Source organism: Aythya fuligula, chromosome 11 (genome assembly GCF_009819795.1).
Source record: "Aythya fuligula isolate bAytFul2 chromosome 11, bAytFul2.pri, whole genome shotgun sequence".
NCBI classification, from domain to species: domain Eukaryota; kingdom Metazoa; phylum Chordata; class Aves; order Anseriformes; family Anatidae; genus Aythya; species Aythya fuligula.
In genome coordinates this window covers 2,900,552-2,924,436 of record NC_045569.1, presented here as the reverse complement: position 1 = coordinate 2,924,436, position 23,885 = coordinate 2,900,552, and the positions used below count along the sequence as shown (strand labels likewise).

Below are 23,885 nucleotides of genomic sequence, written 5' to 3'. Positions count from 1 at the left end.
ATAGAGACACAAAAAACTGCAAGCCAACAAATGAATACTAACAAATTACTTTAGACATCTAGTACTTCTATAGTATTTTCCAAAGTCAGATTAAAAATAATGGCTGTTGTATTAAGGTAAAATTACAGATCAGCAGTTTAATTACTTACGTAATGTAGACCAATGAAAGCAAAATGGCTAGCACTGTTTACAGACCAAAATAACAAAATATATTGCTATTCATTTTCATGAAATACTTTGGCCTTTAATGTTTGGATATAAAATCTTAGTTAGTTCTGCTATGTTCTTAAACAAAAACATATATTTCTATTATAAAACAAAACCATACAATTAAGGGGGGGGGAAATCTCATCATTTGAATTATTGTTTGTAACATAAATTTTTACTATATAACTGAATAGAGGAAAAAAAAGAAATTTGAGGATAAATATCATCTATCGTCATCACAAAAAAATGTAAAAATGTGATGTTACTCAGGACACCTTTCACTTTGATTTTTAAGATAGACTGACAAGACAATGCTCTACTTCACAGACTCCTAGGTTGAACAAAACAGAGAATGTAATAAGAAATTAAAATGGTTTAAATCAGTTTCTTTGGTAATTTTTGTATCTGTCTATCTTGATGGATTGCCTCGAGGGAATCAAACACCCACCTTTGAGTAAATGCTAGCTAGCCAGTAAAAGCTATGCTGAAGACAAACAAAAGGGTAATGTTTAAAAGAAAGAGTAGTAGCCTATTAAAAAGGTATAACAAGTAAAGTTATTGCTAGGAACGTAATATTTAGTGCCTGCATAAAACCCCAAAATATTTCAGCTATTTGGAAGAAAATACAATGTCAGTAAACAGAAGATTTATTAGAAGATTTATTAGAAGATAATGTGTGAATCTGGTGCTGCATCTGTGTGGAAGTAGAGCTTCATTCTCACTTATGCATCTGCAAATGCATCTACAAAAGGCAGAATCCCTGTTTTTTCTTATTCTTTTTTTTTTGTTTTTCTTGTATTATTATTAATATTTCCTGTATGTACATAAGAATTCCTAAAAGGAACCAAAAGAGTAAACATAAAGAGTTGCTCACATCTGGAAGCCACTTAAATTAAATATTTACAGTATTATCCATCAGTGCTTTCTTCTTATATACTGTACATAATTCTAATGATATTTTAAATAATGTTCATTAAACTAATCACTGCATCATGAAGAATACTAATGCCCATATGTGGTTGTAATGCCTGGTAATGACCTTATCCTTTAGCGATATGGTACCCCAAAATTATTTTATAATTCAGAGCAACCATGGTATTATAAGTAACTCTTAACTGTCAAGCAATCAAAAAATAAAACAAACTAACAAACATAAACAAACAACCCAATATCCAGTTCTCTTTCTTTCTCCAATTTTCTCTTTCATACCCTTGCAGTCAGTTCTGATTCTATTCTGAAAAAAGAGTTTGTCTTTATCAAAATAAATAAATAAATAAATAAATAAATAAATGGTCTCTCTTTCTAAAATATTAAGAAGCCATGAACAACAAATTTTCCTGTTCATGGATATTTTTTTTCTACATTAATTGTAGATAATTGCTCATAGGCTGGAATTAGATTAAAAAAAAGGCAACTGGAGACATGTATCCACTTGGAGATAGTGGAGAAGATCCACTTTCTGACCTTTTTCCCTCTGTCCACTCCTCAGTTTTACAGAACTGGAATACTAGTTGAGAGTTCTGACACAGGACGCATTTACTAGTGATTCTTAAAAAAATTACAGGTCATGGTACATTACAAATAAAAAATTGTAATTTCATGAAAGAAATCTTATTTAACAATTACTCTTTGATCAAAAATATATGTACATATATTTTTGTTCCATCTCTAGGCAGACAAAATCTGGGAAGAATTGCAAACACTCTTTTATGTCTAAGACTAAGCTTATTTGTGTGTAAGACTGAATTTATTTCCAGATCCAAATAATGACAAAAATGAAGAGGTTTTTCTCTCTCTCTTTTAAATCACTCAATATTGAATTTACACTTTAGATTCAAGGATACATTATTTTCTTGAAGTGGTTAGGATTATAGAATATTTGAGATTAAAAGAACTTGTTTTATAGAATAATTAATCTTATGAAGTTAAATGTGATAAATAAAAAATCTAGGCATCTTTAATAAATCATAATATAATAAATATATAATATAAATATAGAATAACAAATAGAAATTATATTGTAATATAATTATATTACATAGATATATCTATAACAAAAATTATACTTTATTATAAATCTATAACAATATATTATGTAAAATATTGGGTTGTAATTATATAATAAATATGCATAATAAAATATAATATAATTCATAATTATTTAATAAATATAATGCTGTTCTGATCTTGAAATTGCAATGAATTTTTCAGAAATTTAACTGGGGGGTGAGGAAGGGAAGTGTGTCATCAATGTGTATTATAACCACAAAATGTAACCAGAGGTTTCTGTAATAGCTTAAAAGCAGTAGCATGGAAGTTAATGAAAAAAAATGAGATGGCTATTCTTTAAGGTATCTGAAGACCCACAAATCCACACTTTGGTAGAATTCTATAATTTTTGCTGGAGTGGAAAACCATAATTGGAAATATAAAATATAATATAAATATAATATATATAACATATATAATATACAATATACAATATATAATATAAATACAAAATATATAAAATATTCATTTTGTATGAATGCTGGGAGAAAATATCAGCATTATAAAAGAGATTAAAAGACGATTTACAGCTTCTCCTGGGTCCTTGGTATATTAAAATGCCACCAAAGAAATACCTAGCACTTCCTCTGAAAATTAAAGTTGGATTAAAGGAGTCTTCATATGAGCTAAAAATATCACATTTAGAAATGAAAGAAATGAGCCAAATAAGAGAAAAACTGCTCTCCTGGCCAATTCAGAAAGCTGTCAAGAAGGTGTAGGGGTACATTTAGATATACTGAAATATTTTATCTCAAATTATTATATTATCAAATATAATTTATATTAATATATTAATATATGTTTACATATATTAATATTAATTTTATTAATATTAATGCATTTATATTAATATATATTATATATTGTATTAATATATATTACTTATAAATATAAATATTAAATATTATTCTCTCAAAATATACTGAATATATTCTCTCAAATTTTGGCAGACTATTCTCAAATGAGTATGAATATTAATTTCATGACAAATTTGAAATTATGTTTGTTAATTAGGTTTCTAGAATAAAAATATGAATTAATGACATGCCAGAATATACCGTCAGCTGCTCTGCTGAAGTCTAAGAAAAAGTCTAAGAAAAACAGAGTGGTTAATGTATATAGTTCTTGTATCTTGCAAAGGAATGGTCCAGCAATTCGTGTCAATAGGGGATTTGAAGGGTTAACATTGAGGCCTGGGGCTAGGGGATAAGAGAACAAAGAGGTTTCAGAATAACCGCTATTATGACTGTTGCATGGGACACTATGCAAGTCTCTGATATCTGGCTGAGAGATTAAGGAGAAGGGGAAAGCTGAAGGACGACTAAAAGACAAAGCTTGCATGGGATGCTGAGCAAGTCTCTGACATCCGGCCAAGATGGACAAAGGAGAAGGACAAGGAAAAAGCCTGGGAGGAAGACTACGAGCCTTCAGCATGAGAGACCCCCAGAGGGACCACTGGAGACTGATATACACGTGCCAGTGGGAGGGTTTGGATTCCGGGAACTAATTATAACAACCCTGCCTTTTCTAGAAGTAGTAATGAATATGTATTAGCCTAGGTACATAAAAACCAGCTGCCTGACATAACTTGTGTGCATCTTGTTGGAGCAGAGGTTCTCGGCGCACCCAGCGCTGTTTGCTTATCTCTATTTGTTTAATAAACTGTAAACTTTGATTGGAATCCTATTTGGGACTCAGTCATTTATTACATAACCTACATGTTTGGGTCTGGTAGTGTTCAAATTAAACTTCTTCAATGAAAGTGAAGACAATTAATTTTTACACCATATGTTGTGTTAGAAAGTCTCTCATAGAACAACCAAATTAACTCTCCAATAAGGAGAGTTAATTTGAAAAATGCAGAAAAGATTTGGAATTTGGGAGGCTGTGACTTCCTTATGGGTGTTTGTAAAAACAAGAGCACAACTCACCTGAGAGTTAAGAGGAAGGGTGAAACGGAAGCAGAAAAACCAGCAACAGATAACATATTTGAAAAGAGACAAACAGGAACAAAAACTTGAAACGAGGAGGAAAAATTTAACTTGATCTGGCAGTGGCTAGTACACATGCAAAAAGAGCCTTGAACCTCTCAGAACAAATCTAGGCACATTTTTCTTGATCTGTAAAGAATGTCTAGTGTACATTTCTTTTTAAAAGTACAATTCATCTAACTCTTTTAATGCATCAAGCACATATTGAAATAAAATCTTATATATATATATATTTTCACAGAATATTCACAAATTGCCTTTTGGCTACATGAAAATCCTCAGTGGCATCCCTCTGTTTGTGTTCATAAAGGTTCTCATTACATGAGAAAAAAATAGTCATCCCTTTTGTAAATTTGTTGAGTGGGCAAGGAACTTACCCAGAATATTGGAGAGGTTATTTTAGTCCTAAAAAATACCAAGGCTTTCCAAGCAGTATTCTAATCCCATAAACTTGGGAGATAATGTGTTTCTCCTATGAGAACATCCTCTGGATGTTCCTGCACCATTCTATAAGAAGTGGAAAGGGATGAATAGACAGGTTTTTTTTTGTTTGTTTGTTTGTTTGTTTTTTAAATATATTTTCACATAGTTATTGTTTACAGGTTTCAGCTTTTCAATTCTTCCCCCCTTACTCTCAAGAACATAAAGATAAAGGTAGATACAAAATGCAGCTTCCAGACACATCTATAAATCTCATGATACAAATAAAACCATACAAATTGCATGATACAAATAAAATCACATTTCGGAGGATGTGAAAATGTACAGACTGAGACAGGGCTCTGTTACTCAGGAGCAGTTTTGTTAGTGGTGAATAAAATACATCATGTGTATAAAGGATTCTTATGCTAGACCAAGCTACATCTGACAAGCAATGGTTTTAAAAATTACTCTCTTTTCTTATTCTGCTCTATAACAAAGCAAACAAACAAACAAAACAAACAAACAACAACAACAAAAGATTAAAATTGAGGTCCTTACTGGACTCCCTTTATTGATCACTAAGGATTAGCATATAGCAAACAAAATATGTCAAATTCAAGAATGAATAATAGTCTTTTCCTGGGAGAAAAATGTATGTACGAATTAAGAATGCTGATGATAAGAAAGAAAGAAACAGATGACATGGCCTTTGAAAGAACAAGAATGTCAAGAATGACAATGTGGCACAATCAACACTGGTGGGTACAGAGGAAAAAGTAAGGAGAATTTATTATGACGTGAGTGGTGTAATTTATGTTCAGTCATTAATTTGCCATAACTCATATTTGTCTCTTTGAGTAGCTTATTGGTCTCCCCAGTCTGTACTTTCTTCTCTCTCAGCAAGTCTTGTCATTATGATTTTCAAATTGAGTTTAACAAAAAACTCTATATCTGTTTTCTTTTCCATGTATTTGCACATTGAAAATATTTGCTTAAAAGTAACAAATAATCAAGAAATTTGTATAGAGCTATTAAAAAAACAAACAAACAAACAGAAATATTACTAAAACTCGGTTTGTCGTCTGCAAAATATCAAAATACATGAAACATTTTGGTTTTAAATGATCACCACCATGTCCTTTGAAAACATACAAGCAGTACTGTAGCTATCAAGAAGTGTGTCTATTCTAACAGCTGGTTCTGCAACTCTACAACTCTTATAATTGCTTAAATATGGCAATGTCAGAGAATTGCACATGCATACTTCACAACTAATACTTTTAAGAGATTAAAGAAGCTAACCAGAATTTAGGGAAGTGCAATTTTGAAAGGAAAATAACCTTCTCTCTCTTGTGCAATGAATCAACAATGAGATGAGTGACATAAGAATGAATATACAATGACAATACTTGTCTGTTCTTTGCCTAGCATCCAATCATTGCATAGTGAAGACCAAAGTAAAAAGTTGAGACATGAAGGACTTTTTATGCCTCTAACAGCTTTAGTTCCTAGTGTAGAAAAGACGATTGCTTCCTTCATAGCTGTTAATTGTCAGAATGTATGTTAATTTAGATTATACCATGTTTATACTAATTTCACTACAATAACTTCTTTGACTTTAGCAGCTATGAGACATAATGTTATTAAAAACAAAGATTATTTTTTATCTCTTTTATGCATTTAATGAAGCTCTACTGCCTACCAAGGAAAGTAAGTGACTTTCACCTCAAACATCACAAAGGGCTAAGTCCTTTGCTGAACCATTCCAGAATGTCACTTCTTTATTTTCACCATTAAAAATATTTGCTTGATTTCCTTGATCATACCTTGTCAAGACAAAGTACATAAAATGCCTGATCAGGAAATGGGAAGGCAGCCGTGCAAACTACCAGCATGTTATACTGAAAAATTCATTTTGCTGTTTGAAAAAATTAAATCCCAGCTGATATAGACAAAAAAAAAGAAAAAAAAAAAAAAAGGGGGAGAAAAAAAAAATAAAATTAATACAATACAGAAGCAAGTATATTACCCATTATTTCTAGAAGCATCACCAAAAACAAATATGCAAACTCCAAAATGGTTGCTTCTAGTCTTTAACCATCTTGAAATCAGAATAACACATTAATTAATGTTTTTGCTGAAACAAGTGAGGTTCCAAGTACCGTCCTGTGAACTGGATTGATGCTTGAAGCCAGGCTAGAATTAGCCATTGGCTAATACTTGAATGACACATACAAACAAAAACAACAACAACAAAAAAGAAACACAAAAAATTGGGGAACAAAGTATTATCTGAATGTACTCTCTCCCTTTGATAATTCTGATGCAATACATACACTGTAGAGAAATAAGACCAGCTGTGGAAAAAGCTACTAGTTTTGGTCTAGTGTCTACTTGTCTACTACTTCTCCACTACATCATGTGGACCCTGGATCATCATTAATTGTTCTCATTGTATTCTTGATGTAATTAATATTAATATCTTATCCATTGCTTTTTATTTATTTTACTGGCCATCATTTTATTGAAGCAGAGATACTTCAGAATTCATTCTTTCAGTACTTTTGAAAAGTACATGGAGAATGGCTGAGTTTTTCACCATGCATATGAATCTAGGGTGCTACTCCTTCACTCTGAGTAGGCATTGGTTGTGAACTAAAACCTCAAGAGAACAACCTGGAAGAATGATATTTAATCCTGAAGCTTTTCTTTAGTGTACATCCACCCAACACTATAGCGACAAGTTTAAATTTACCAACCACAATCCAAGTTCTCCAAAATTTAAAAATACCTTAAAACCATAGTTTCAAATTTGTTTACTCTTTAGTTAAATAAGGGTGAGAAACTACAGGAAATTTATCACAGAAAATAAGTGGTCTAAGATAATGTCCCATAAAAGTCATAAATAGGCAGAAGGCAGAACTTCTCCCTCCCCCCCCCCCCCCAAAAAAAAAAAACAAACAAACAAAAAACCACACCACTACACATCTTAAATATTGCATAATGGCAGAAGAACCCCTCTGATGCAAGTCTGCAATATAGCATGATTTATTGCTGAAAGTATCCACCTCTTGTTGTTACATAACGCTGAATGTTATACTACATTAAAGGCTTGATTCTTAGCTTATAAGATGTATGACTACTCTTATGTGTATCTATACATATTTACGTACATAAAACGGTGAAGTAATACATATTTGTATATGCACAAATATATTCATATAAATAAAATTATAGTTTTGTTAGAGAATAAACCATTGGGAAAATACAATTCCACTAATGACCACGTATGCATGCTGAAAATGCATATTTAAATCTTATTCTTGAAAAACCACCTTTAGTACTGTTTCTTCTGTCATTACTGAAACAGCCATGTCTTTGGGGATGTGAACTAGAAATTTGCTTATGCACAAATTTGCCATATAGGAACAACTTGTATGCTTCTAATAACATTTAGGAGTGAATATTCCAAGGTTATTGGCTATAAAGTGGAAGTAAAGATCAATACATGTATACTGATCTGGAACACAATATTAAATTTCTTTTTGAAAAGTGGGGAACTATATACATTTACATTTGTTTTCTACAAACAAACCGGGCATTGCTGTTTTGACAGTAAAATGTTGATCTTTATCTGCAGTCTTTGGAACACTGAACTCTATGGCCATAGGCAATCGTCTGATATAAACAGTACATTAAATTCGCTGCTTCTCTTCCCACCTCCAGTAAAAGCAACCCAATGATGTCTAGATGCAGAAATGAATTTGGAGGCACACAGGTTATTACTTAAAGCAAGAGAAAAACTACTGGATAGCTTCAGCTACTTTAAGAAACTCACAGTTCCTGTGGTTGAAATGCAGAATGCCATAAACTATTTTGTGAATTTCTGAAGTTATTCCACATTGCAATCTATTTGGATTTGTCAGAGAATGCAAGCAAAATAAATGTTCTACCACTAAGAATATGTCACTGAAGAAAAGGAGTAATCATCTACATGCAGCTCCATCTGTGCACCATTAGAAAATTTCAGAACAAATTAGGCCACATAGTAAAATGATCGGTCTTGGACGTAACCACCATCAGACAAGCAGTGAATTAACACAGAACAAGTCTCCAGAAAGAGTAAAGGAGTAGCACCCTAGATTCATACACAAGATGAAAAAATCCACTGATCTCTATGTACTTTTCAGAAGTACTGAAAGAATGAATTCTGAAGCTTCAATAAAATAATGGCCAATAAAATAAATAAAAAAGCAAAGGAAAACATATTATTTCATACTGGCATGGAAAGAACAGTAAAAATTGAGCTTTTGCCTTTTAAGAAGGAAGTAGAATGTGATTCCCTAGGCAAAATGTACTTGGTCTTTGCCTTTTCTCTCTCTGCTTTCTTATTTCATGCAGACAGGTGAAGACCATAGCAGAGAATGAAGAGATATAATCCATGCCTTGGACTTGAGATGTTTTGGTGCACGTAAGTTGGGTTCAGAGTGCTGTATCTATGAGAGAGATGGGAGAGTAAAGGCAGAAAAGAGGTAACATTTATAATTAGATAAAGCAAGATATCAAAGGTTTTGAGGGAAGTCCTACGAGGAGCGGCTGAGGGAGCTGGGCTTGTTCAGCCTGGAGAAAAGGAGGCTCAGGACCTTATTGCGCTATGGGCTAAAGTTGCACCAGGGGAGTTTTAGTTTGGATGTTAGGAAGAACTTCTTTACCGAAAGGGTTGTTAGACATTGGAACAGGCTGCCCAGGGAAGTGGTGGAGTCACCATCCCTGGAGGTCTTTAAAAGACGTTTAGATGTAGAGCTTAGGGATATGGTTTAGTGGAGGACTGTTAGTGTTAGGTCAGAGGTTGGACTCGATGATCTTGAGGTCTCTTCCAACCTAGAAATTCTGTGATTCTGTGAAAGAGTCTCTCCTTTCTTCAAATACCTTTGGTATAGAGTGAGTGAGAAGATGAAAAGGGAGTCATAGATAAGGCTGCAGCCAGCTATGCTGGCAGAGAAGAGACTGAGGGATGCCATCATTTGGGATTAGTATCTGAATGCAGGAATAGATTGGAAAGCATAATTAAAACGGAGCCACAACAATCTTTGGAATGAAAAGTTAAATGAAAATTGTATCATTGTGTTCAGGGGTCCTGGTGAAACAGACTCTTTCAAAGAGAGTAGGGGCCCAGTCTAAACAGTGTCAGTAAAAGAAGTAAGGTTTAATCTAAAAACATGAGCTAGTATTGAATTACTGCCAGTCATTTGATGCAGTCCTATGCACTTGTTACAGGATGTCTGTAAATGGGATTGACTTACTCTATCCTCAGAGGTTTCATAATTTCAACTTTTTCATCTATGAATGTAAGAGATGGCATAAGAAGAGCAATTTCTGTCTGAAAAGTCCTTGTCAGTAGCAAAAAGGTATCCTTACATGCAAGATGGATTTCTGTCCTTTCATCTGCTTTCCACATGTGCTGCACACCGAAAAATATGAATTCTATACACTCATACAATGTTTTTCTAAGTCCTATGCTTATTTAATCCAGGCAACTGTAAATGTTTGACTATTAAAAGTAGTGCATACAGCAAAATCATATGATCATAGAGCTTTCTGCAGGTGTGGAAATCAACATTTCATTTTCAGAACCTACAGTGACAGAGTCTGCTTACAAAATGCTATTTCTAAACTACACAGTAACTAGGCGTTAAACTGCTTCTTTAAAGCAATCAAGAGCATGAAAACTCTTTTTGCAAGGAACAAGAGTAAATGAGCTAATTCTTATTAAGCTTACTCATGTAGGGGGACAATCAATAAAAGACAATAGAGAAATTAGAAGTGAATTATACAACAAAAAAATGTAAAATGAAAAACCATATGAAACTGACAATTTTCTCCTCTATTTCGGTTATATTAAGAAACAAGTCTCTAACTTAAGCAGTGAAAGCCTGACCAAATGTAATGATCAAACTGGGTCATTAAAATGAATAGAAGAAATCTCCAAGACAGTTCTGGAATAGCTTTGTTTTCTCTGTTTTCTATTTTTTTCTACAGAAAACCAATCTGAGAGAAAACCATTTCTTCTTATTCTTGGATTACAGCATTGAATGTAACAAAAAATTCTGCACTGAACAACACCTATAAAAGTACCTAAGAGTGTTGATTTCTATACTGTATTTCATTAATTTCAACTGCTTTTGATGGCAAATATTCTTTTCTTACTAGTTCTGAAAACTGCCATGATCTACACACCAAACATCTTAAAAATAATTGTGTCAAGGTATGAGCAACATTTTTTTAATTTATTTTTTAGATGAAAACTATTTTTGTTACTACTACTCACTAATGATTATGAGTATTTTTCTTAGTTGTTCTACAGCTTATTCTACAGTAGTCAAGATGTAAGATTCCTGCTTCTCGCTGGTGATGTACATTATTATTTGTGGCGCTTCATGTCCTAAATTCACTAATCAGTGGCCTATAAGTAAAAGTGAATTGACATGGCATAGCACAAATGAAAAGAAGGATGTATCTTCTTCTGAAGATGTGATGAAGATAAGATTTTGTAACAAATATTAGAAGCTGCCTCTGTGATGTCTCCTAGTTCTGATGTACATTAATTTTTTTCAGCAAAGAAGCCACCAAATACACATTTTCATAATTAGCTGTCACAATTGTGATGTCTTATGAAAGCTATGCAAGACTAGTACAAGAATTATATGAATAACAACTTAGTGAGTTTTAGTAAATGTTTTTGTTGCTAATGCATTGCTGAATAAGTCTTTAAATCAGTAATCTAATCAAGAGAAAGAAAATTGCTTCAGATGATGCTAGTTTCTTTTTGATGAAAAATATAATTTGAATACAAATACCAATGTTTTACATTTAGAAGTCAGGAATAAAAGTTTACAGCACTTGTACTATTCTATTTTTGAAATGTAGAGATATAGGAGGATAAAGAATAGTATAGTACTCAGAAAATCCCACTGAGGCAGGAGCAGTAGTTTTAGCATAATGATATATAGTGTTGGTTAATATATGAAGCAAAAGTTGCTATAATTTTAGTTTCAAGAGTTTAGTTTCCAACCTTATGAGAAAACTGCAACTGAGCAAAGTTAAAACAATCCATCTGTGTGGTTTGCAAGCCAAGAGACTATACCATATTATACTATAATTTTATCTTAATGTCAAAAACTAGCTAATAAAACAAGTCAGCAATTATCTATCACAATATTTAATTGGTGGGGGGGAGGTTCATTTAACAACTAATCCTGCATAATGTCACCTATGCCATTCGCATGTTTTTACAGGCCGAAAAAGTAAAAATACAACAGTTTGAGGTATGACAAACTATACAGAAACTACCTAAGCCACTAAGGAACTGGATAGTGCTCCTAAACTTGTCCAAGACTGCCTAGCAATAACTACAAATGTTATCATAACTATAGTTCCCACAACAATTTGTGAATAATAAGCCAATAAAGTACTGGAGGCTGGTGGGGCTGGGGGGAGGTATTTGAAAGCCATAGGAATCTAAGTGGATAAACTTCACAGTATCTCAATTTGTCTCTGTAACAAAAAATCCCTACAGCTAACAGTGATTATAATAGCACACCAAGAAGATAATATACCTTTTAAATAGTTATATAAATGACAGAAATTTTACCAACAGTTTTTACTTTTTTCCTCCTTCCAAATTAAATAATAAAAGGGTTTTCAAAATAGGAAGGAGATATATTCTTCAAAGGAAGGAGTCCCTAAAAACTTGATGCAAGATCTTTTGGAGACAATCAAAGTGTGCGAGTTTCAGCCACATTCATTCCCTTTCAGAAAATGGAAGATCTTTTTCCTCTTGGCATTTTAGATTTCAAATATTTGACTGATATTGTTACATGACTACCCATTTACTAAAATGAAAACATAAAATCAAACTGCAGCTCCAAGTATAATTTAATTTGCATGTAAAGATGTAAAAACTTTTGTCCTCCTGTAGACTTGTGGAACTTAACTGTTTCATTAATTTCTTTTGGTTTTAAATGACTTAAAAAAGCCTCTAATTTTTCTTATAAGAACAAACCTTAGAAAAACATTACGGAACTAATTTGCAGATATAAATAACAAAATTCACAGTCATATTAGTACTTACCCACTAAATGCCTGGATTGCATACAGCTTGGAAGCATCCAAAGAACTTCCACTTACTATCTGAGCCTTTGAAGGGAAAAAAAAAAGGGGAAAAAAAAAAAAAAAAAAAAAGTACAGTTACTTGTAAGTTACAGTTACAAGTAAGTCTTGGACAAAGTTTAACTGCATCAAACATGTAACACCTAATATGAAAAATGCTTAGAAGGGTCAGCTCCAGGCCAAAGCTATTGTAACCATTGCTTTGGAATAAATTTTAGTAGCATTCAGTGAAAACCAGGGGAAGAATGCATGGGAAGGTGTAAGATATTGCTTCCCAAATATTGTAGCCCTTTAAGTCTTGTGTTTTATGCAATGTAGATGACCAAAAAAAAAAAAAGGTATAATGTTTGACAGTAGCAGACCCCTGTGCTTGCAGTTATGATCCTGTTTATAAATGCAACACACTCAAAGGAGAACAAAAGAGTGAAAAGCTGGAAAAAATCATGCAAATTTCACAACCAAAATGAAGGAACAAAAGAGGTCAAATCACAAACAAACAACAACAAAATGCACAATGTATTTGTGACAATACATAATTTTAAACCTTTTCATCCACAGAACTGCTATCTGAAAGAGAATTGGGAAGAAGGGGAATATAGGTTAGACAAAACAACTTCGGAGAAAATACCTTAAGCTGTGAAAAAATGTTACTTTTTAAATCTGCTAATGCAGAAACAAAATGAGGAGCAGAAGCCAATTAACCCCTGTGCTTAAGTGTTTCATAGTAGCAGGATCACTGTCTTTACTTTTTAAAAAAGCGCACAGATGTTTTCAGTAGGTAAAAATCCATGATACTTATGCAAGACTGTATGGACACCACATAATTTATATATTCTATCCCCTCTCCACAGCATTATTTATTAATTTATTATGATTTTTTTCAATACCGATAACAAAATACTGGTGAAGTGTTCAAAAATAATGCTCCATTTTCAAAAAGGAGAATTTCTCCTAAAGGCTAAACTAAAGCAAAACAAAAACTTCCTGAATTCTAACTATTCTGCTCTAACAAAACTACTCATGCAATGACAGAAAATACCCTCAAAAAGTCAGTACCTACTATATAAGAATTACAATTATGCAAGTTTTATATAGGATATATATCATCATAAATTGTTTAATACAATTTGTGGTGCATTCACATTTACTATCAGACCAATAATATATTCTGACAGGAAAATATAGCCTTATTTTATTGTCTTGCCAATTTTAAAATACAAGTAAATTAATAATTGTTTTTATGTACACTATAGCATCAATAAAACTTTCTTCTGTTTGGATACTTTATAGTAGAGTGCATATAAAACTTCATTGTTTTAATTGTCACCTTACTGATCTTCTCTTTTTTTCCTCTCCAAACAGAGTACACAGTTCCTACAGGTCCTCTTTACAGTTCAGATCTTTTGAGATGTTTAGCGCTACCCTGCATTATATATATACACACATATATCATAATCATTTTTGGGTGTTAAACACGTGGCATTTTTTATATTTTAAACAAGCTAATTGCAAGAAAATATCGCATTAATATATATATAAGAAAAACAAAAACAAAACTATATCAACAAATTTAAAAGAGTATACCCTGTAGTATTGACAATCAAGTAGAATCAAAGGACATTGCTGTGCTATAAGCATTGGCTATTGTTGTGCCACTAATTTTAGAGCCTACTTACGTAATCAAAGATAGTACATGCACAAGAACAGATGGAATAGAACCTGGAGATGAGTTGTTTGAAACATGTTTTTACCAGTTAGATTATATCTGATTTTGTATTATTCAACAAAGTAAGAGTGGATCAGGGTACTAGGTATTGGCAACATGGCCACATCAAACTTGAACCTACAGAAAATCCAGCTATGCAGCGGACACTCCTCTTTGTGAGTCCACATAAATTGCCCTTTTCTTATTTTTGTCTACAAATCTTTTCTTTAAAATATGCTGTGAACAATCCATTTAGAAACAGTGTGCCTAAAAGAATGAACTAAGGTTTATTGTTCCAAAGAAAACTTATGAGTTATACAGAATACTAAACTAAAACTATTACTAGTAGCAAAATCTTCCATGATTGAGTAAAAATAGAATAAGTACATCTCTGCGCAATAAAAATATCTGCTTGCCATGAATCCATTCCTTCTGCAGTTTTCTCCTGAATATAAATGGGGACACTGTATTGTTTCTTAATTTTATTTTTTTGATTTTTTTTTTCTGTTGGGATGTAAATTATCTTAGCATTTTCTTGATTCAAATCTTCTCCCCTTCCCTTCACAAATACTAGATTTTTTATTTTGCCTCAGAAATTAATCCTTGACTAAATTAAGTCATAGCCATATATATGTCAAATGACCCTTATTTGATTTAGTAGATTAGTAGAAATGAGTTTAGTCTCTACATTTGCATTTTTTTGCATATATTTGTGAAATTTGTCTAACAATATCAGATGTGATTAACTACTCTTTCTCCACGAGCTTATAGAGAACAGGTTAACAAACCATTGTCAACTTGATTTGGATAGCCAATAGATCCCACTCTCCAAAACTACTATAGTTTTTCATAAGCAGGGTGAGAACACAGTCTGGAATAAGTAGATGACTGTAAGCCTAGCCAGCCATGGAAGCAAAAGGGGATATGCAGTTATGGGATATGCTAAAGGAAATATGAAGAATAGTTAAAAATGAAGTGCCGGAACAAATCTGGACAGGTGAAAGAGAAGAAAGGAAAGATAGGATACACCAACAGGGCATTAAACTGGGGGACCAGCTACTGAAGTAATTCTTAAATTCATAAAGGGTAGAGTTCAAAAAGTGAAGAGAAATTTGGGGACGAAGGGAAGTTTTAAGCAGGAAAGCACTTGGAATACATTAAGTTTTACCATTATCTGTTCATGCAACCTGTAACTTCTGCCTAGAATGTCTAACTGTAACTAAATATTCATATTTAAAAACTCACAATAAATCTCAGTATTATGTATGTGAAAGGGAATTTTTGAATATTATACAGTTATCAGACATTTTGTTACCAGATGACTAAGGAATCACATGAATTATATGCTTAATTCAGTTGTTTTTTGTTCAGAAATTTATATTAAAAATAAAAAAAATGTTGAGACTTGCATTCCACATTAAATGGAATTTTGTATTTTGGAACATGAGATGGACATAAGAAATTTTCTTTACCTCTCCTGGGTTTCAGCCAGCTTCATCTAAATCCACTACACTTCATTTACTGGAACCTAATTTTGCTTTTTCCTAAAACTAGGAAGGAGAGTGACAATCAACAATTAGAAAGGGAAACAAGGCACTGCATTTTTGTTTTAACTTGTTTTATCTTTGCACTTGGTACTTAGAAAAAATTTGTTTTTCATTTTAAACACATTCCTATTTCCTTTCTCAATAGCAATTTTATAAAGCAGACAATTGGCACATATTTCCCCCAAACATACATATATATATATAGAATTTTTTGTTTTGTAAGAAATGACTACATCTTCAGAGACAAAATTAGTCTAAAAACGTCAGCATTTATTACTTTTTCTAAACACACTTTGAATGAAATAATCTGAACTAAGGAAGTATTCTTTGTGTGTCTGAGAGCACCAGATTGGGAAATTGTACAGTCACCAAGCAATTCACTTTGGTAGTCATTGGGCTGCCAGAATAGACAGCAACATTCTTTGATGTAGATAAGAAGTGAATTGTGATTATGTAAGAGACTACTGAATGTACTTTCATATCAGGGATTTAAGAGTAGACATCTCTGATTATACTGCTGAAAGACAATGATTTACTTAAAAGAACTTATATTCATATAACTCATTTTTGCAATTCATCCATTCTGTGGTGAACAAGAAATGTTAAAAAAAAAAAATAGTTGTGAATGTACTAAGAACACTGTTATCACTGATTCAGTTAGCTAACATTTTTGGATGCTCATGATTTTATTTATTTTTTTTCAAATAGCTTGTCTCTTCTTAGATTATATTTTATGTGAAAAATCACTATATTCCCAAGTAACAGTATAACCTGCTTGTTGTACCTCTGTACCATATTCAATTTTAGATAATTGGAAGGTGCTCTGCCAGTTTTATAGGGAAAATACAGGGAGTGATATTGCGCCATAATTGTTACTATTTCAGCCTGATGCACGCAATATACATACATACTCAATATACCTGGACGACAAGAGTAGGATGGTCATCTAGCTACTTACTATTGAAAACTATATTTACAAACGTCAAACACAAAAGGCAAAAGAAAAATCCTTTTATACTTCTGTTGGTCAGTCTGAGAGTTTCAAACTCAATAATAATTAACTAGGTAAATAAGGCAAAAAGAGAAAAGCTGTTTTAACTTAGCTATGCTTACTGTAGTGGTACAATGGACCTGCTGTCCATTTAAGTTTATCTAATTATAACAAGTTAATTAATTAATTAATGCAAAGAAGGAGAAAAGATGAAACATCACTAACGAAAGTAGGGAATACACGATAGTTAGTTATATCACATTTCTTCAAATAACGTCATTTTCTATGCAGTATTCCTAATAGCTGTTGATAGAACACAAATGCATTTAAGGAAGGAGAGGACAACCTTAAGGAATATTTAGCAAAATGTATTTTCAAGTGTTCTTGCTTAGCTAGAATATTTTTACAGCTCTCTACCAATCTTTACCACTTAATCTCTAACTCCTTTCTGCCTCTACACTTTCCTTTTTCTATCTATACCACTCCATATGCTTCCCACAAGCAGCCACAAAGTTCTGAGTAAACAAGAAATTCAAAATAATCATAAGGTAAAATTATTAGTCTTTAAGGTTCCTGTTAATAAAAAGTTCCAGACATTGAAAGGCTGTATAACTTTTAACACACCCACTAAATTCTGGCTTCTGTTAAAAAATGTATCTGCTGCATTAAGTTAGACCTTGGATGGGGACTAACCATCCCAGATTTGCTTTCTTTCAGTCCCCTCAAATAAGACCACAAGTGATTTTCCATCCATATATCAGCATACCTGCTTTGAAGAAGGCTAAATAAAACTTCCAACAGGTGTTTCTGTTGCATAACTACTACTCAATCTTAGTCTGAAAACTAACAGATCTTGAAAAATCTGAACTTTACACTGTTACCAACTGTTTTCAAATTAACATGTGGTCTGTTTTTTCTGATTCTAAGCATTATGTCACCACCTTTAACTTATCATAATTAACGCGAATTCTTCATACAACATAATTAGATTCTGTACCTAAAATTCATAAAAGAAATTTCTAAATGATGCTGAAATGACGTCTTCCAACATGAAAGATAAAGTAGGCAAGGAAGATATAGAAGTGAATTGTAGAATGATTTGGGTTGAAAGGGACCTTAAAGATCTAGTTCCAACACACCTGATATGCACTGGGACACCTTTCACTAGATCAGGTTGCTCAAACTCCCATCCAACCTGACCTTGAACACTTCCTCAATAGGGCATCCACAACTTTTCTAGGAAACATTCCAGTATCTAACTACATTCATAATAAAGACTTTTTTCCTTATATCTGATCTAAATTTACTTTTTTTTTTTTTTTTGATACCATTAGAAAATCAGAAATACAGCTAGACAATAGCCTCACTGGTAACCTTTAGAAATATTTATACAAAAGAGGTTTAGAAGACTTTTTTTTTTTTTCATCAGTCATAGTGACCCTTCAAGCCTTTTGTCATTATTATATTTTTAGCATTTTTCTGAACAGCAGAACATCATCATAATACAATTTCTTTCATGACTGCAAAAATTTAGTTCACCCTCCTCCCAGTAGTACAAGAACTGGATTAAGGTAATAAAAAATCTAAACTATTCAGAATGATTATGAAGCTATTGTGAATACATAACCCTAAATTTCTACTCTTGTAAGTATGCATAATTGTATAACACCAAATCGGAAGAAGACAAAGTTCATTATTCTCTCAAAGTATAATTTTAATCTTTAATTCTACAAAACTCTTCCAAGAATGTCAAACTGACTGATAATTACATCATTCCTGAAAGGAAACCCTTTAGACATAATACTTGCTGGAATTAGATAAAAAATACAACTGTTCAATAGAAATAGCATGTGTAAAAGCAGCCAGTCAGTAGTGAATAGTCTAAGCTGGACAATTCTAATTAGTATGAAATTGCTAAGAAAGGGAAAAAAAAAAAAAAAAAAGAAAACCAAGTCCAAACAAAAGCACTTTAGATTGTCCAAAATAACAACACAAATTAAGACAAGCAAAAATAATAAATGCTGTACCCAGGAGCTGATATTATCCATAAAGAACAGAATATTACAGTATAGAGATGCCTAGATAATGTTGTGTTGCTGAAGCGTATTCCTGGAAGACATACTATATAATGCCTGAAAGACAATATTAAAGCTAAGACATCAAAAGAGATGAGTGCTTGTTTGACAAAGAGAATGTCAAACTTGACTAAACCTTGGTTGACAGGAGAAATGGAAGAATTGCTGCTAGCGCTTTACTAGCAACGATGTAGAAAAATTACTAGTGGATACACAGAGAACCAAAAGAACCAAAGCAGGAGGTCAGCTTGGTGGAGATAAAAGCTGCAACTGTCTTTACTAACAAACTGGTTGGCAAATCTGAAAGAAGAAGACATGATTTAAAAACATCTCTGGTGCTTAGAAATTGAGTCCCATTAAACTTATAATAGTTCTTGTTTTCTGTTATCTTCCAACAGCTACTAGATACATCTACCTGCTTCTTAAATTTACCTCTGAAAGAATAAATCATTGGTATGATGTTAACTTTTCTAAATTTTTGGTGGTCTCAAACTAAAATCCACTTAAAGACTGGGCTTTCTTGACACTCTCGTACTTGTCACAGTGATGTTAGAGTAAAATGCAGAGTGCATTTTAAGCACACTATTCCAAATCCAAAACCCAGGGGAATGGTAAAACAAACTTTATCTATAAAGGATTTCACTGAGATGTGCAGCTTGTTTTGCAGTAGCAGCATAGACAGAGGTGACAGTAGGTCAGGGCAGGAAAAATATATGGCTTCTTGGGAAACAGATTGCTGGCATCTTGGGCAACAAAGACTATGCATGCAGTAGCAAATAGGAGCAGACCAGAAGGTCAAAGAAGTAGGTGCTGAATACCAAAGTGTCCACATAACAAATGTTCTAGGGGCATTTAGTTCAGACTCATTCATCTTGGTATTGTGGGAAATGTTTGTTCTGGACCCACTGTTAAAAAAAATAAAATCCAAATCACACTCAGACCATCCAGTCAAACCAAATCTCCAATTGGAGATTTGCTTCCAAAGTGTAATCCTGTTGTAAAATAAAATGCTAATGGTGGCACACCTACAGATCATGTAATTATCCTACTGTTAAAGATAAAGAACTGTATGCACATCTATGTTTGAGAACAAAGTAGCAGAACATAAGGCCTGGGAAAGCCACATTCCATAGACTATGATGTTGTTCACAGCTGCTGTTGGTAGCTCTCCTGTGGAATTGCATTCACTTCCTAGCTAGGGTGCAAGAAACTATCTAGAATATTTTTAAGCTCTTTAAGTATGACTTTCAAAAGTTCAAAACCAGATGTACTGGAAAACTTTATGACTGATTTCAAGACTGGCATTAGTGGAAGAAAATGTGAGTCAATGTATAATAATCAATAGAATAAAATCCTGAGATTCACCACATTGTTTACTGAGATAAGAAAAACCTGATTTTCTTCTGTTGATATGGAAACTGGTTTAACTAGTATGATCGAAGGAAAAGACTTAAAATATTTCAAGGCTAATATGATTTTTGAAATTTCTTTTAAAATTACATTCTCTTATGTATACAAGATAAACGGATTAAAGATAAAATTGGTAGAAAACAACATACAGTTGTATTGTGATATTTGGGAGTAATTCCATCCAATTCATGAGGTAGAAACATCACGTGGGTTATTACGCAATATCATATAGGTTAATTTTAGACAATGTTCTCATTGGCAATTTGGTTGAACAGAATTTCATATAGCTTGCAGAAAACATTGAATTGGAATGGGTTGCAAGTATTTGAAAGGATGGAGTTAGAATTCAAAATATTCCTTACATACTATTGCACTGCTTTGGCACTAGTCCTGTGAAAAGTTAGGCTTAATTTAGAACAATGGTGATTTATGCCAAATATTAAGAAAACAGCAACTGCAGCTGTATGTTATAAATCACTAAAACAAGATATCCAGATGTGTTGTAGAGACTTCCAAAAAGTTAAAAGAATGTATGAAACAGACTTGACTCACAGAATGGATTAAAACTCCATTGTGTCTATCCTTCCACTCCTTCAGTTTACAGTTCAAAGAAATCAAGAACATGACACTGACAGAAATATGTGAGATATAAGTAGGTATAAAAAGTAGTTAGAAGCTTTTCAAATATACTTTTTGTTTTTGTTTTTCCCATGATCTGGAAACTCGATCTGCTATGTTTTAGCCAGAAAATATTTGAAATAGCCTTAATTTTTTTTATTATAAAAAAGACCAACATGGCAGCATATATTTCTCCCAATACATGAGAAAAATATCTACAATTTCCCATTATTTTTAACAAAAATAAATCATACCGCTAAACACTTCTGGCATTGCTCACTTTCATCTGGTCCATTTACTCTCCAATTATTCCTTCATACCTGCTGTGACAAAAAGTGCACAACACAAGGGAATGAACTGCTGTTGAATTGTAGTTGAACTGCCTTCTTTTCTTATGAACAGTTACTACTGTATGATTTCTATTGACAAGCCTATACATGAGGATCACAAGAATACACTGCCTATGGTAGTTTTTAAAAAAAAAAAAAAAAGAATAAAAAAAATGTTATATATTGCTCAGATCACTGTTAATAGCAAATTGCCTGAACATAAATAAGTGGTGTTGAAAATTCACACAGGGATGTCAACAACTACTGCAAACAACTAAACGTTTCTCTGCATACAGTGCACTATAAAAAAGATGGAAGAAAAATATCACAAGAAAAAGGTATGGATGTGAAAGTGTAAAATAGGAAACAGTGTTATGTACTCTTGTCTATAAAAAAAATGTTAACATTATGTTATGATCATGTTTTATTTTTATTTGTATTTTCTAGGAATGATGAGTGCTGCAGCAAGAGCACAAAAGAACTATCACGTCTCTCTTCTCATTCCATCTTGGTAGATGTGCAGCTGATGGACAACAATTTCTTTGATGAGGCTGCAATTGCATTGGTGATACTTTGACCCATTCAGTAGTTATGAATCTGCGATGGCACTGGTGAATCTTTTGCTGCTGTTTGGTCTCTGTGATCAAGAGAACTCAACTCTCAAAGACAAGAAGAATCAAAATCATGTTCTGCCACATCACATGTCCAAGATTCTGATGTAACATAAAGAAGTCCAACTAGTTTCATAAGTCAACTGCAGAGAAGTTACCAGCTTATCAGTCAGCAGCATGCTATCTACTACTATTTGCTTAGTAGTTTCAGTGTTCAACCATCTTTTGTTTTTAATGTTTAACTTATACACCACACACTTCCATACACCATAGTATCAAGGACATTCGTGAACAGCTGTATCAGCAAAACAACTAGAAGACATGGACCTGAAAACCTGAAAAGCTTTCTCTTGATGTGGTTATTAATATGAAAATTAGTTTATTTTCAGCAGAATGTATAAGAATTTAACATAAGGCAAGTATAAGAGAAAAAAACACTCTTAAAAATGCTGTTTATTCACAATATAAAAGTGTAAGTGCCTGTATGTGTTTTCTTTTTTTTTTTTTTTCTCTAGAGATACATATTTATCAATAAACTCTGTCTTTATTTTCAGATTTACCAAAACTTCTGCTCATGCAAACCATCTTGAGAATACTCTCTACACATCAAGGAGGCACATACCACAGGTAACGAAGTTTCATCACTTTTGGCAATAATTTTACATCAGATGAAAGCGGAAAAGCTTCAGATTTTTTCTACTATTCCTAGGCACAAGGAGAAACAACCATGTAGGTGCTCTACTGATCACCTGGCTCATGTGCATAATGGGAAAATTTGTCCCATGAAAGTAGTTAGAATGACTCTTCAGCAGCAAAACAGAAAATCTCTTCATCTTTGCACTTTACTGTAATATTTTGCCTTCCCCAATAGATCAGAGACAGATTTGAGCATATTTTCTAACTCGTGTTTTCCAAGACATTACATTTTTCAAAATGCACATCTAGGTATTTTTCAACCAGTTGTTTTAACAAGATTTTTCTTATCCTGAAGCTGGTCTATAAAATGACGCAGTGATATTTTGCTTCTAAAATGTGGTGATTGACATACAATGTTTAAATATTTTAAACAAAATAAAAACTATTTCTTAATCTTGGTTATAAAATCTTAATTTGTGCTCATTTCCACAGCAGAATCAGAGTAAATAAGTCATTGGAAATGACATTTATCCTCAGGTTCTCTCAGCTCTAGAAAATTTATTTTAAATCTGTTCTCAAATACAAATATTCTAAAGTTGATAAAAATAATGTTAAATAGTTTTCTGTACTTGCAAGAATTAGGGTAGCAGACACTTCTTTGGTGAAAGAAGTTAGCAGTTCTAATGAATTACTTACATTTCCAAAAACAAACAAACAAAAAAAAAATTTAAAAATTTATCCTCTAAAAAGACTTTATTGAAGAAGAAAATTCAGATATTTATATTAGACTTTACTGATTGAGAATGTGTGTTTGTGTTTTTTGTTTGTTTGTTCTATGTGTTTTATTGATGGTAAAAGAACAGATACAGATATCCCAGAGAAAGTTAGCAAAACTAAGTGTAATTGCAACACATATTTTCCTGACATATTGCACACTGATTCAGTAGGGGTTATGACGCTAAGCTACATTTTTCAACCTCAGTTTGGTTACTATCCTTTATTTCAAAGAGATGCATTATTACAATCCAAAGATTTCAGTTAAACATAAAGCCTGAATTACAGAAGTAAAATTCAGTCTGCCATAAGAACACTATGATATTTTCTGAAAGAGATATTAAACAGGT

At 32.6% G+C, this 23,885-nt stretch overlaps 1 protein-coding gene across 2 annotated transcripts in view; it reads right to left on the bottom strand.

Annotated features, from left to right (window-relative positions):
• The window catches only part of UNC13C (unc-13 homolog C), a 155,064-nt gene that overhangs the window by 122,072 nt on the left and 9,107 nt on the right, over positions 1–23,885 (bottom strand). For both annotated transcript variants that reach the window (XM_032194741.1, XM_032194742.1), the window contains exons 2-3: positions 13,384–13,406; positions 12,802–12,866 (exon numbers count right to left, since the gene is read on the bottom strand). In XM_032194741.1, coding sequence (XP_032050632.1) covers positions 12,802–12,866; positions 13,384–13,406 — 88 coding nt within the window. The remainder of the gene's footprint in view (positions 1–12,801; positions 12,867–13,383; positions 13,407–23,885) is intronic.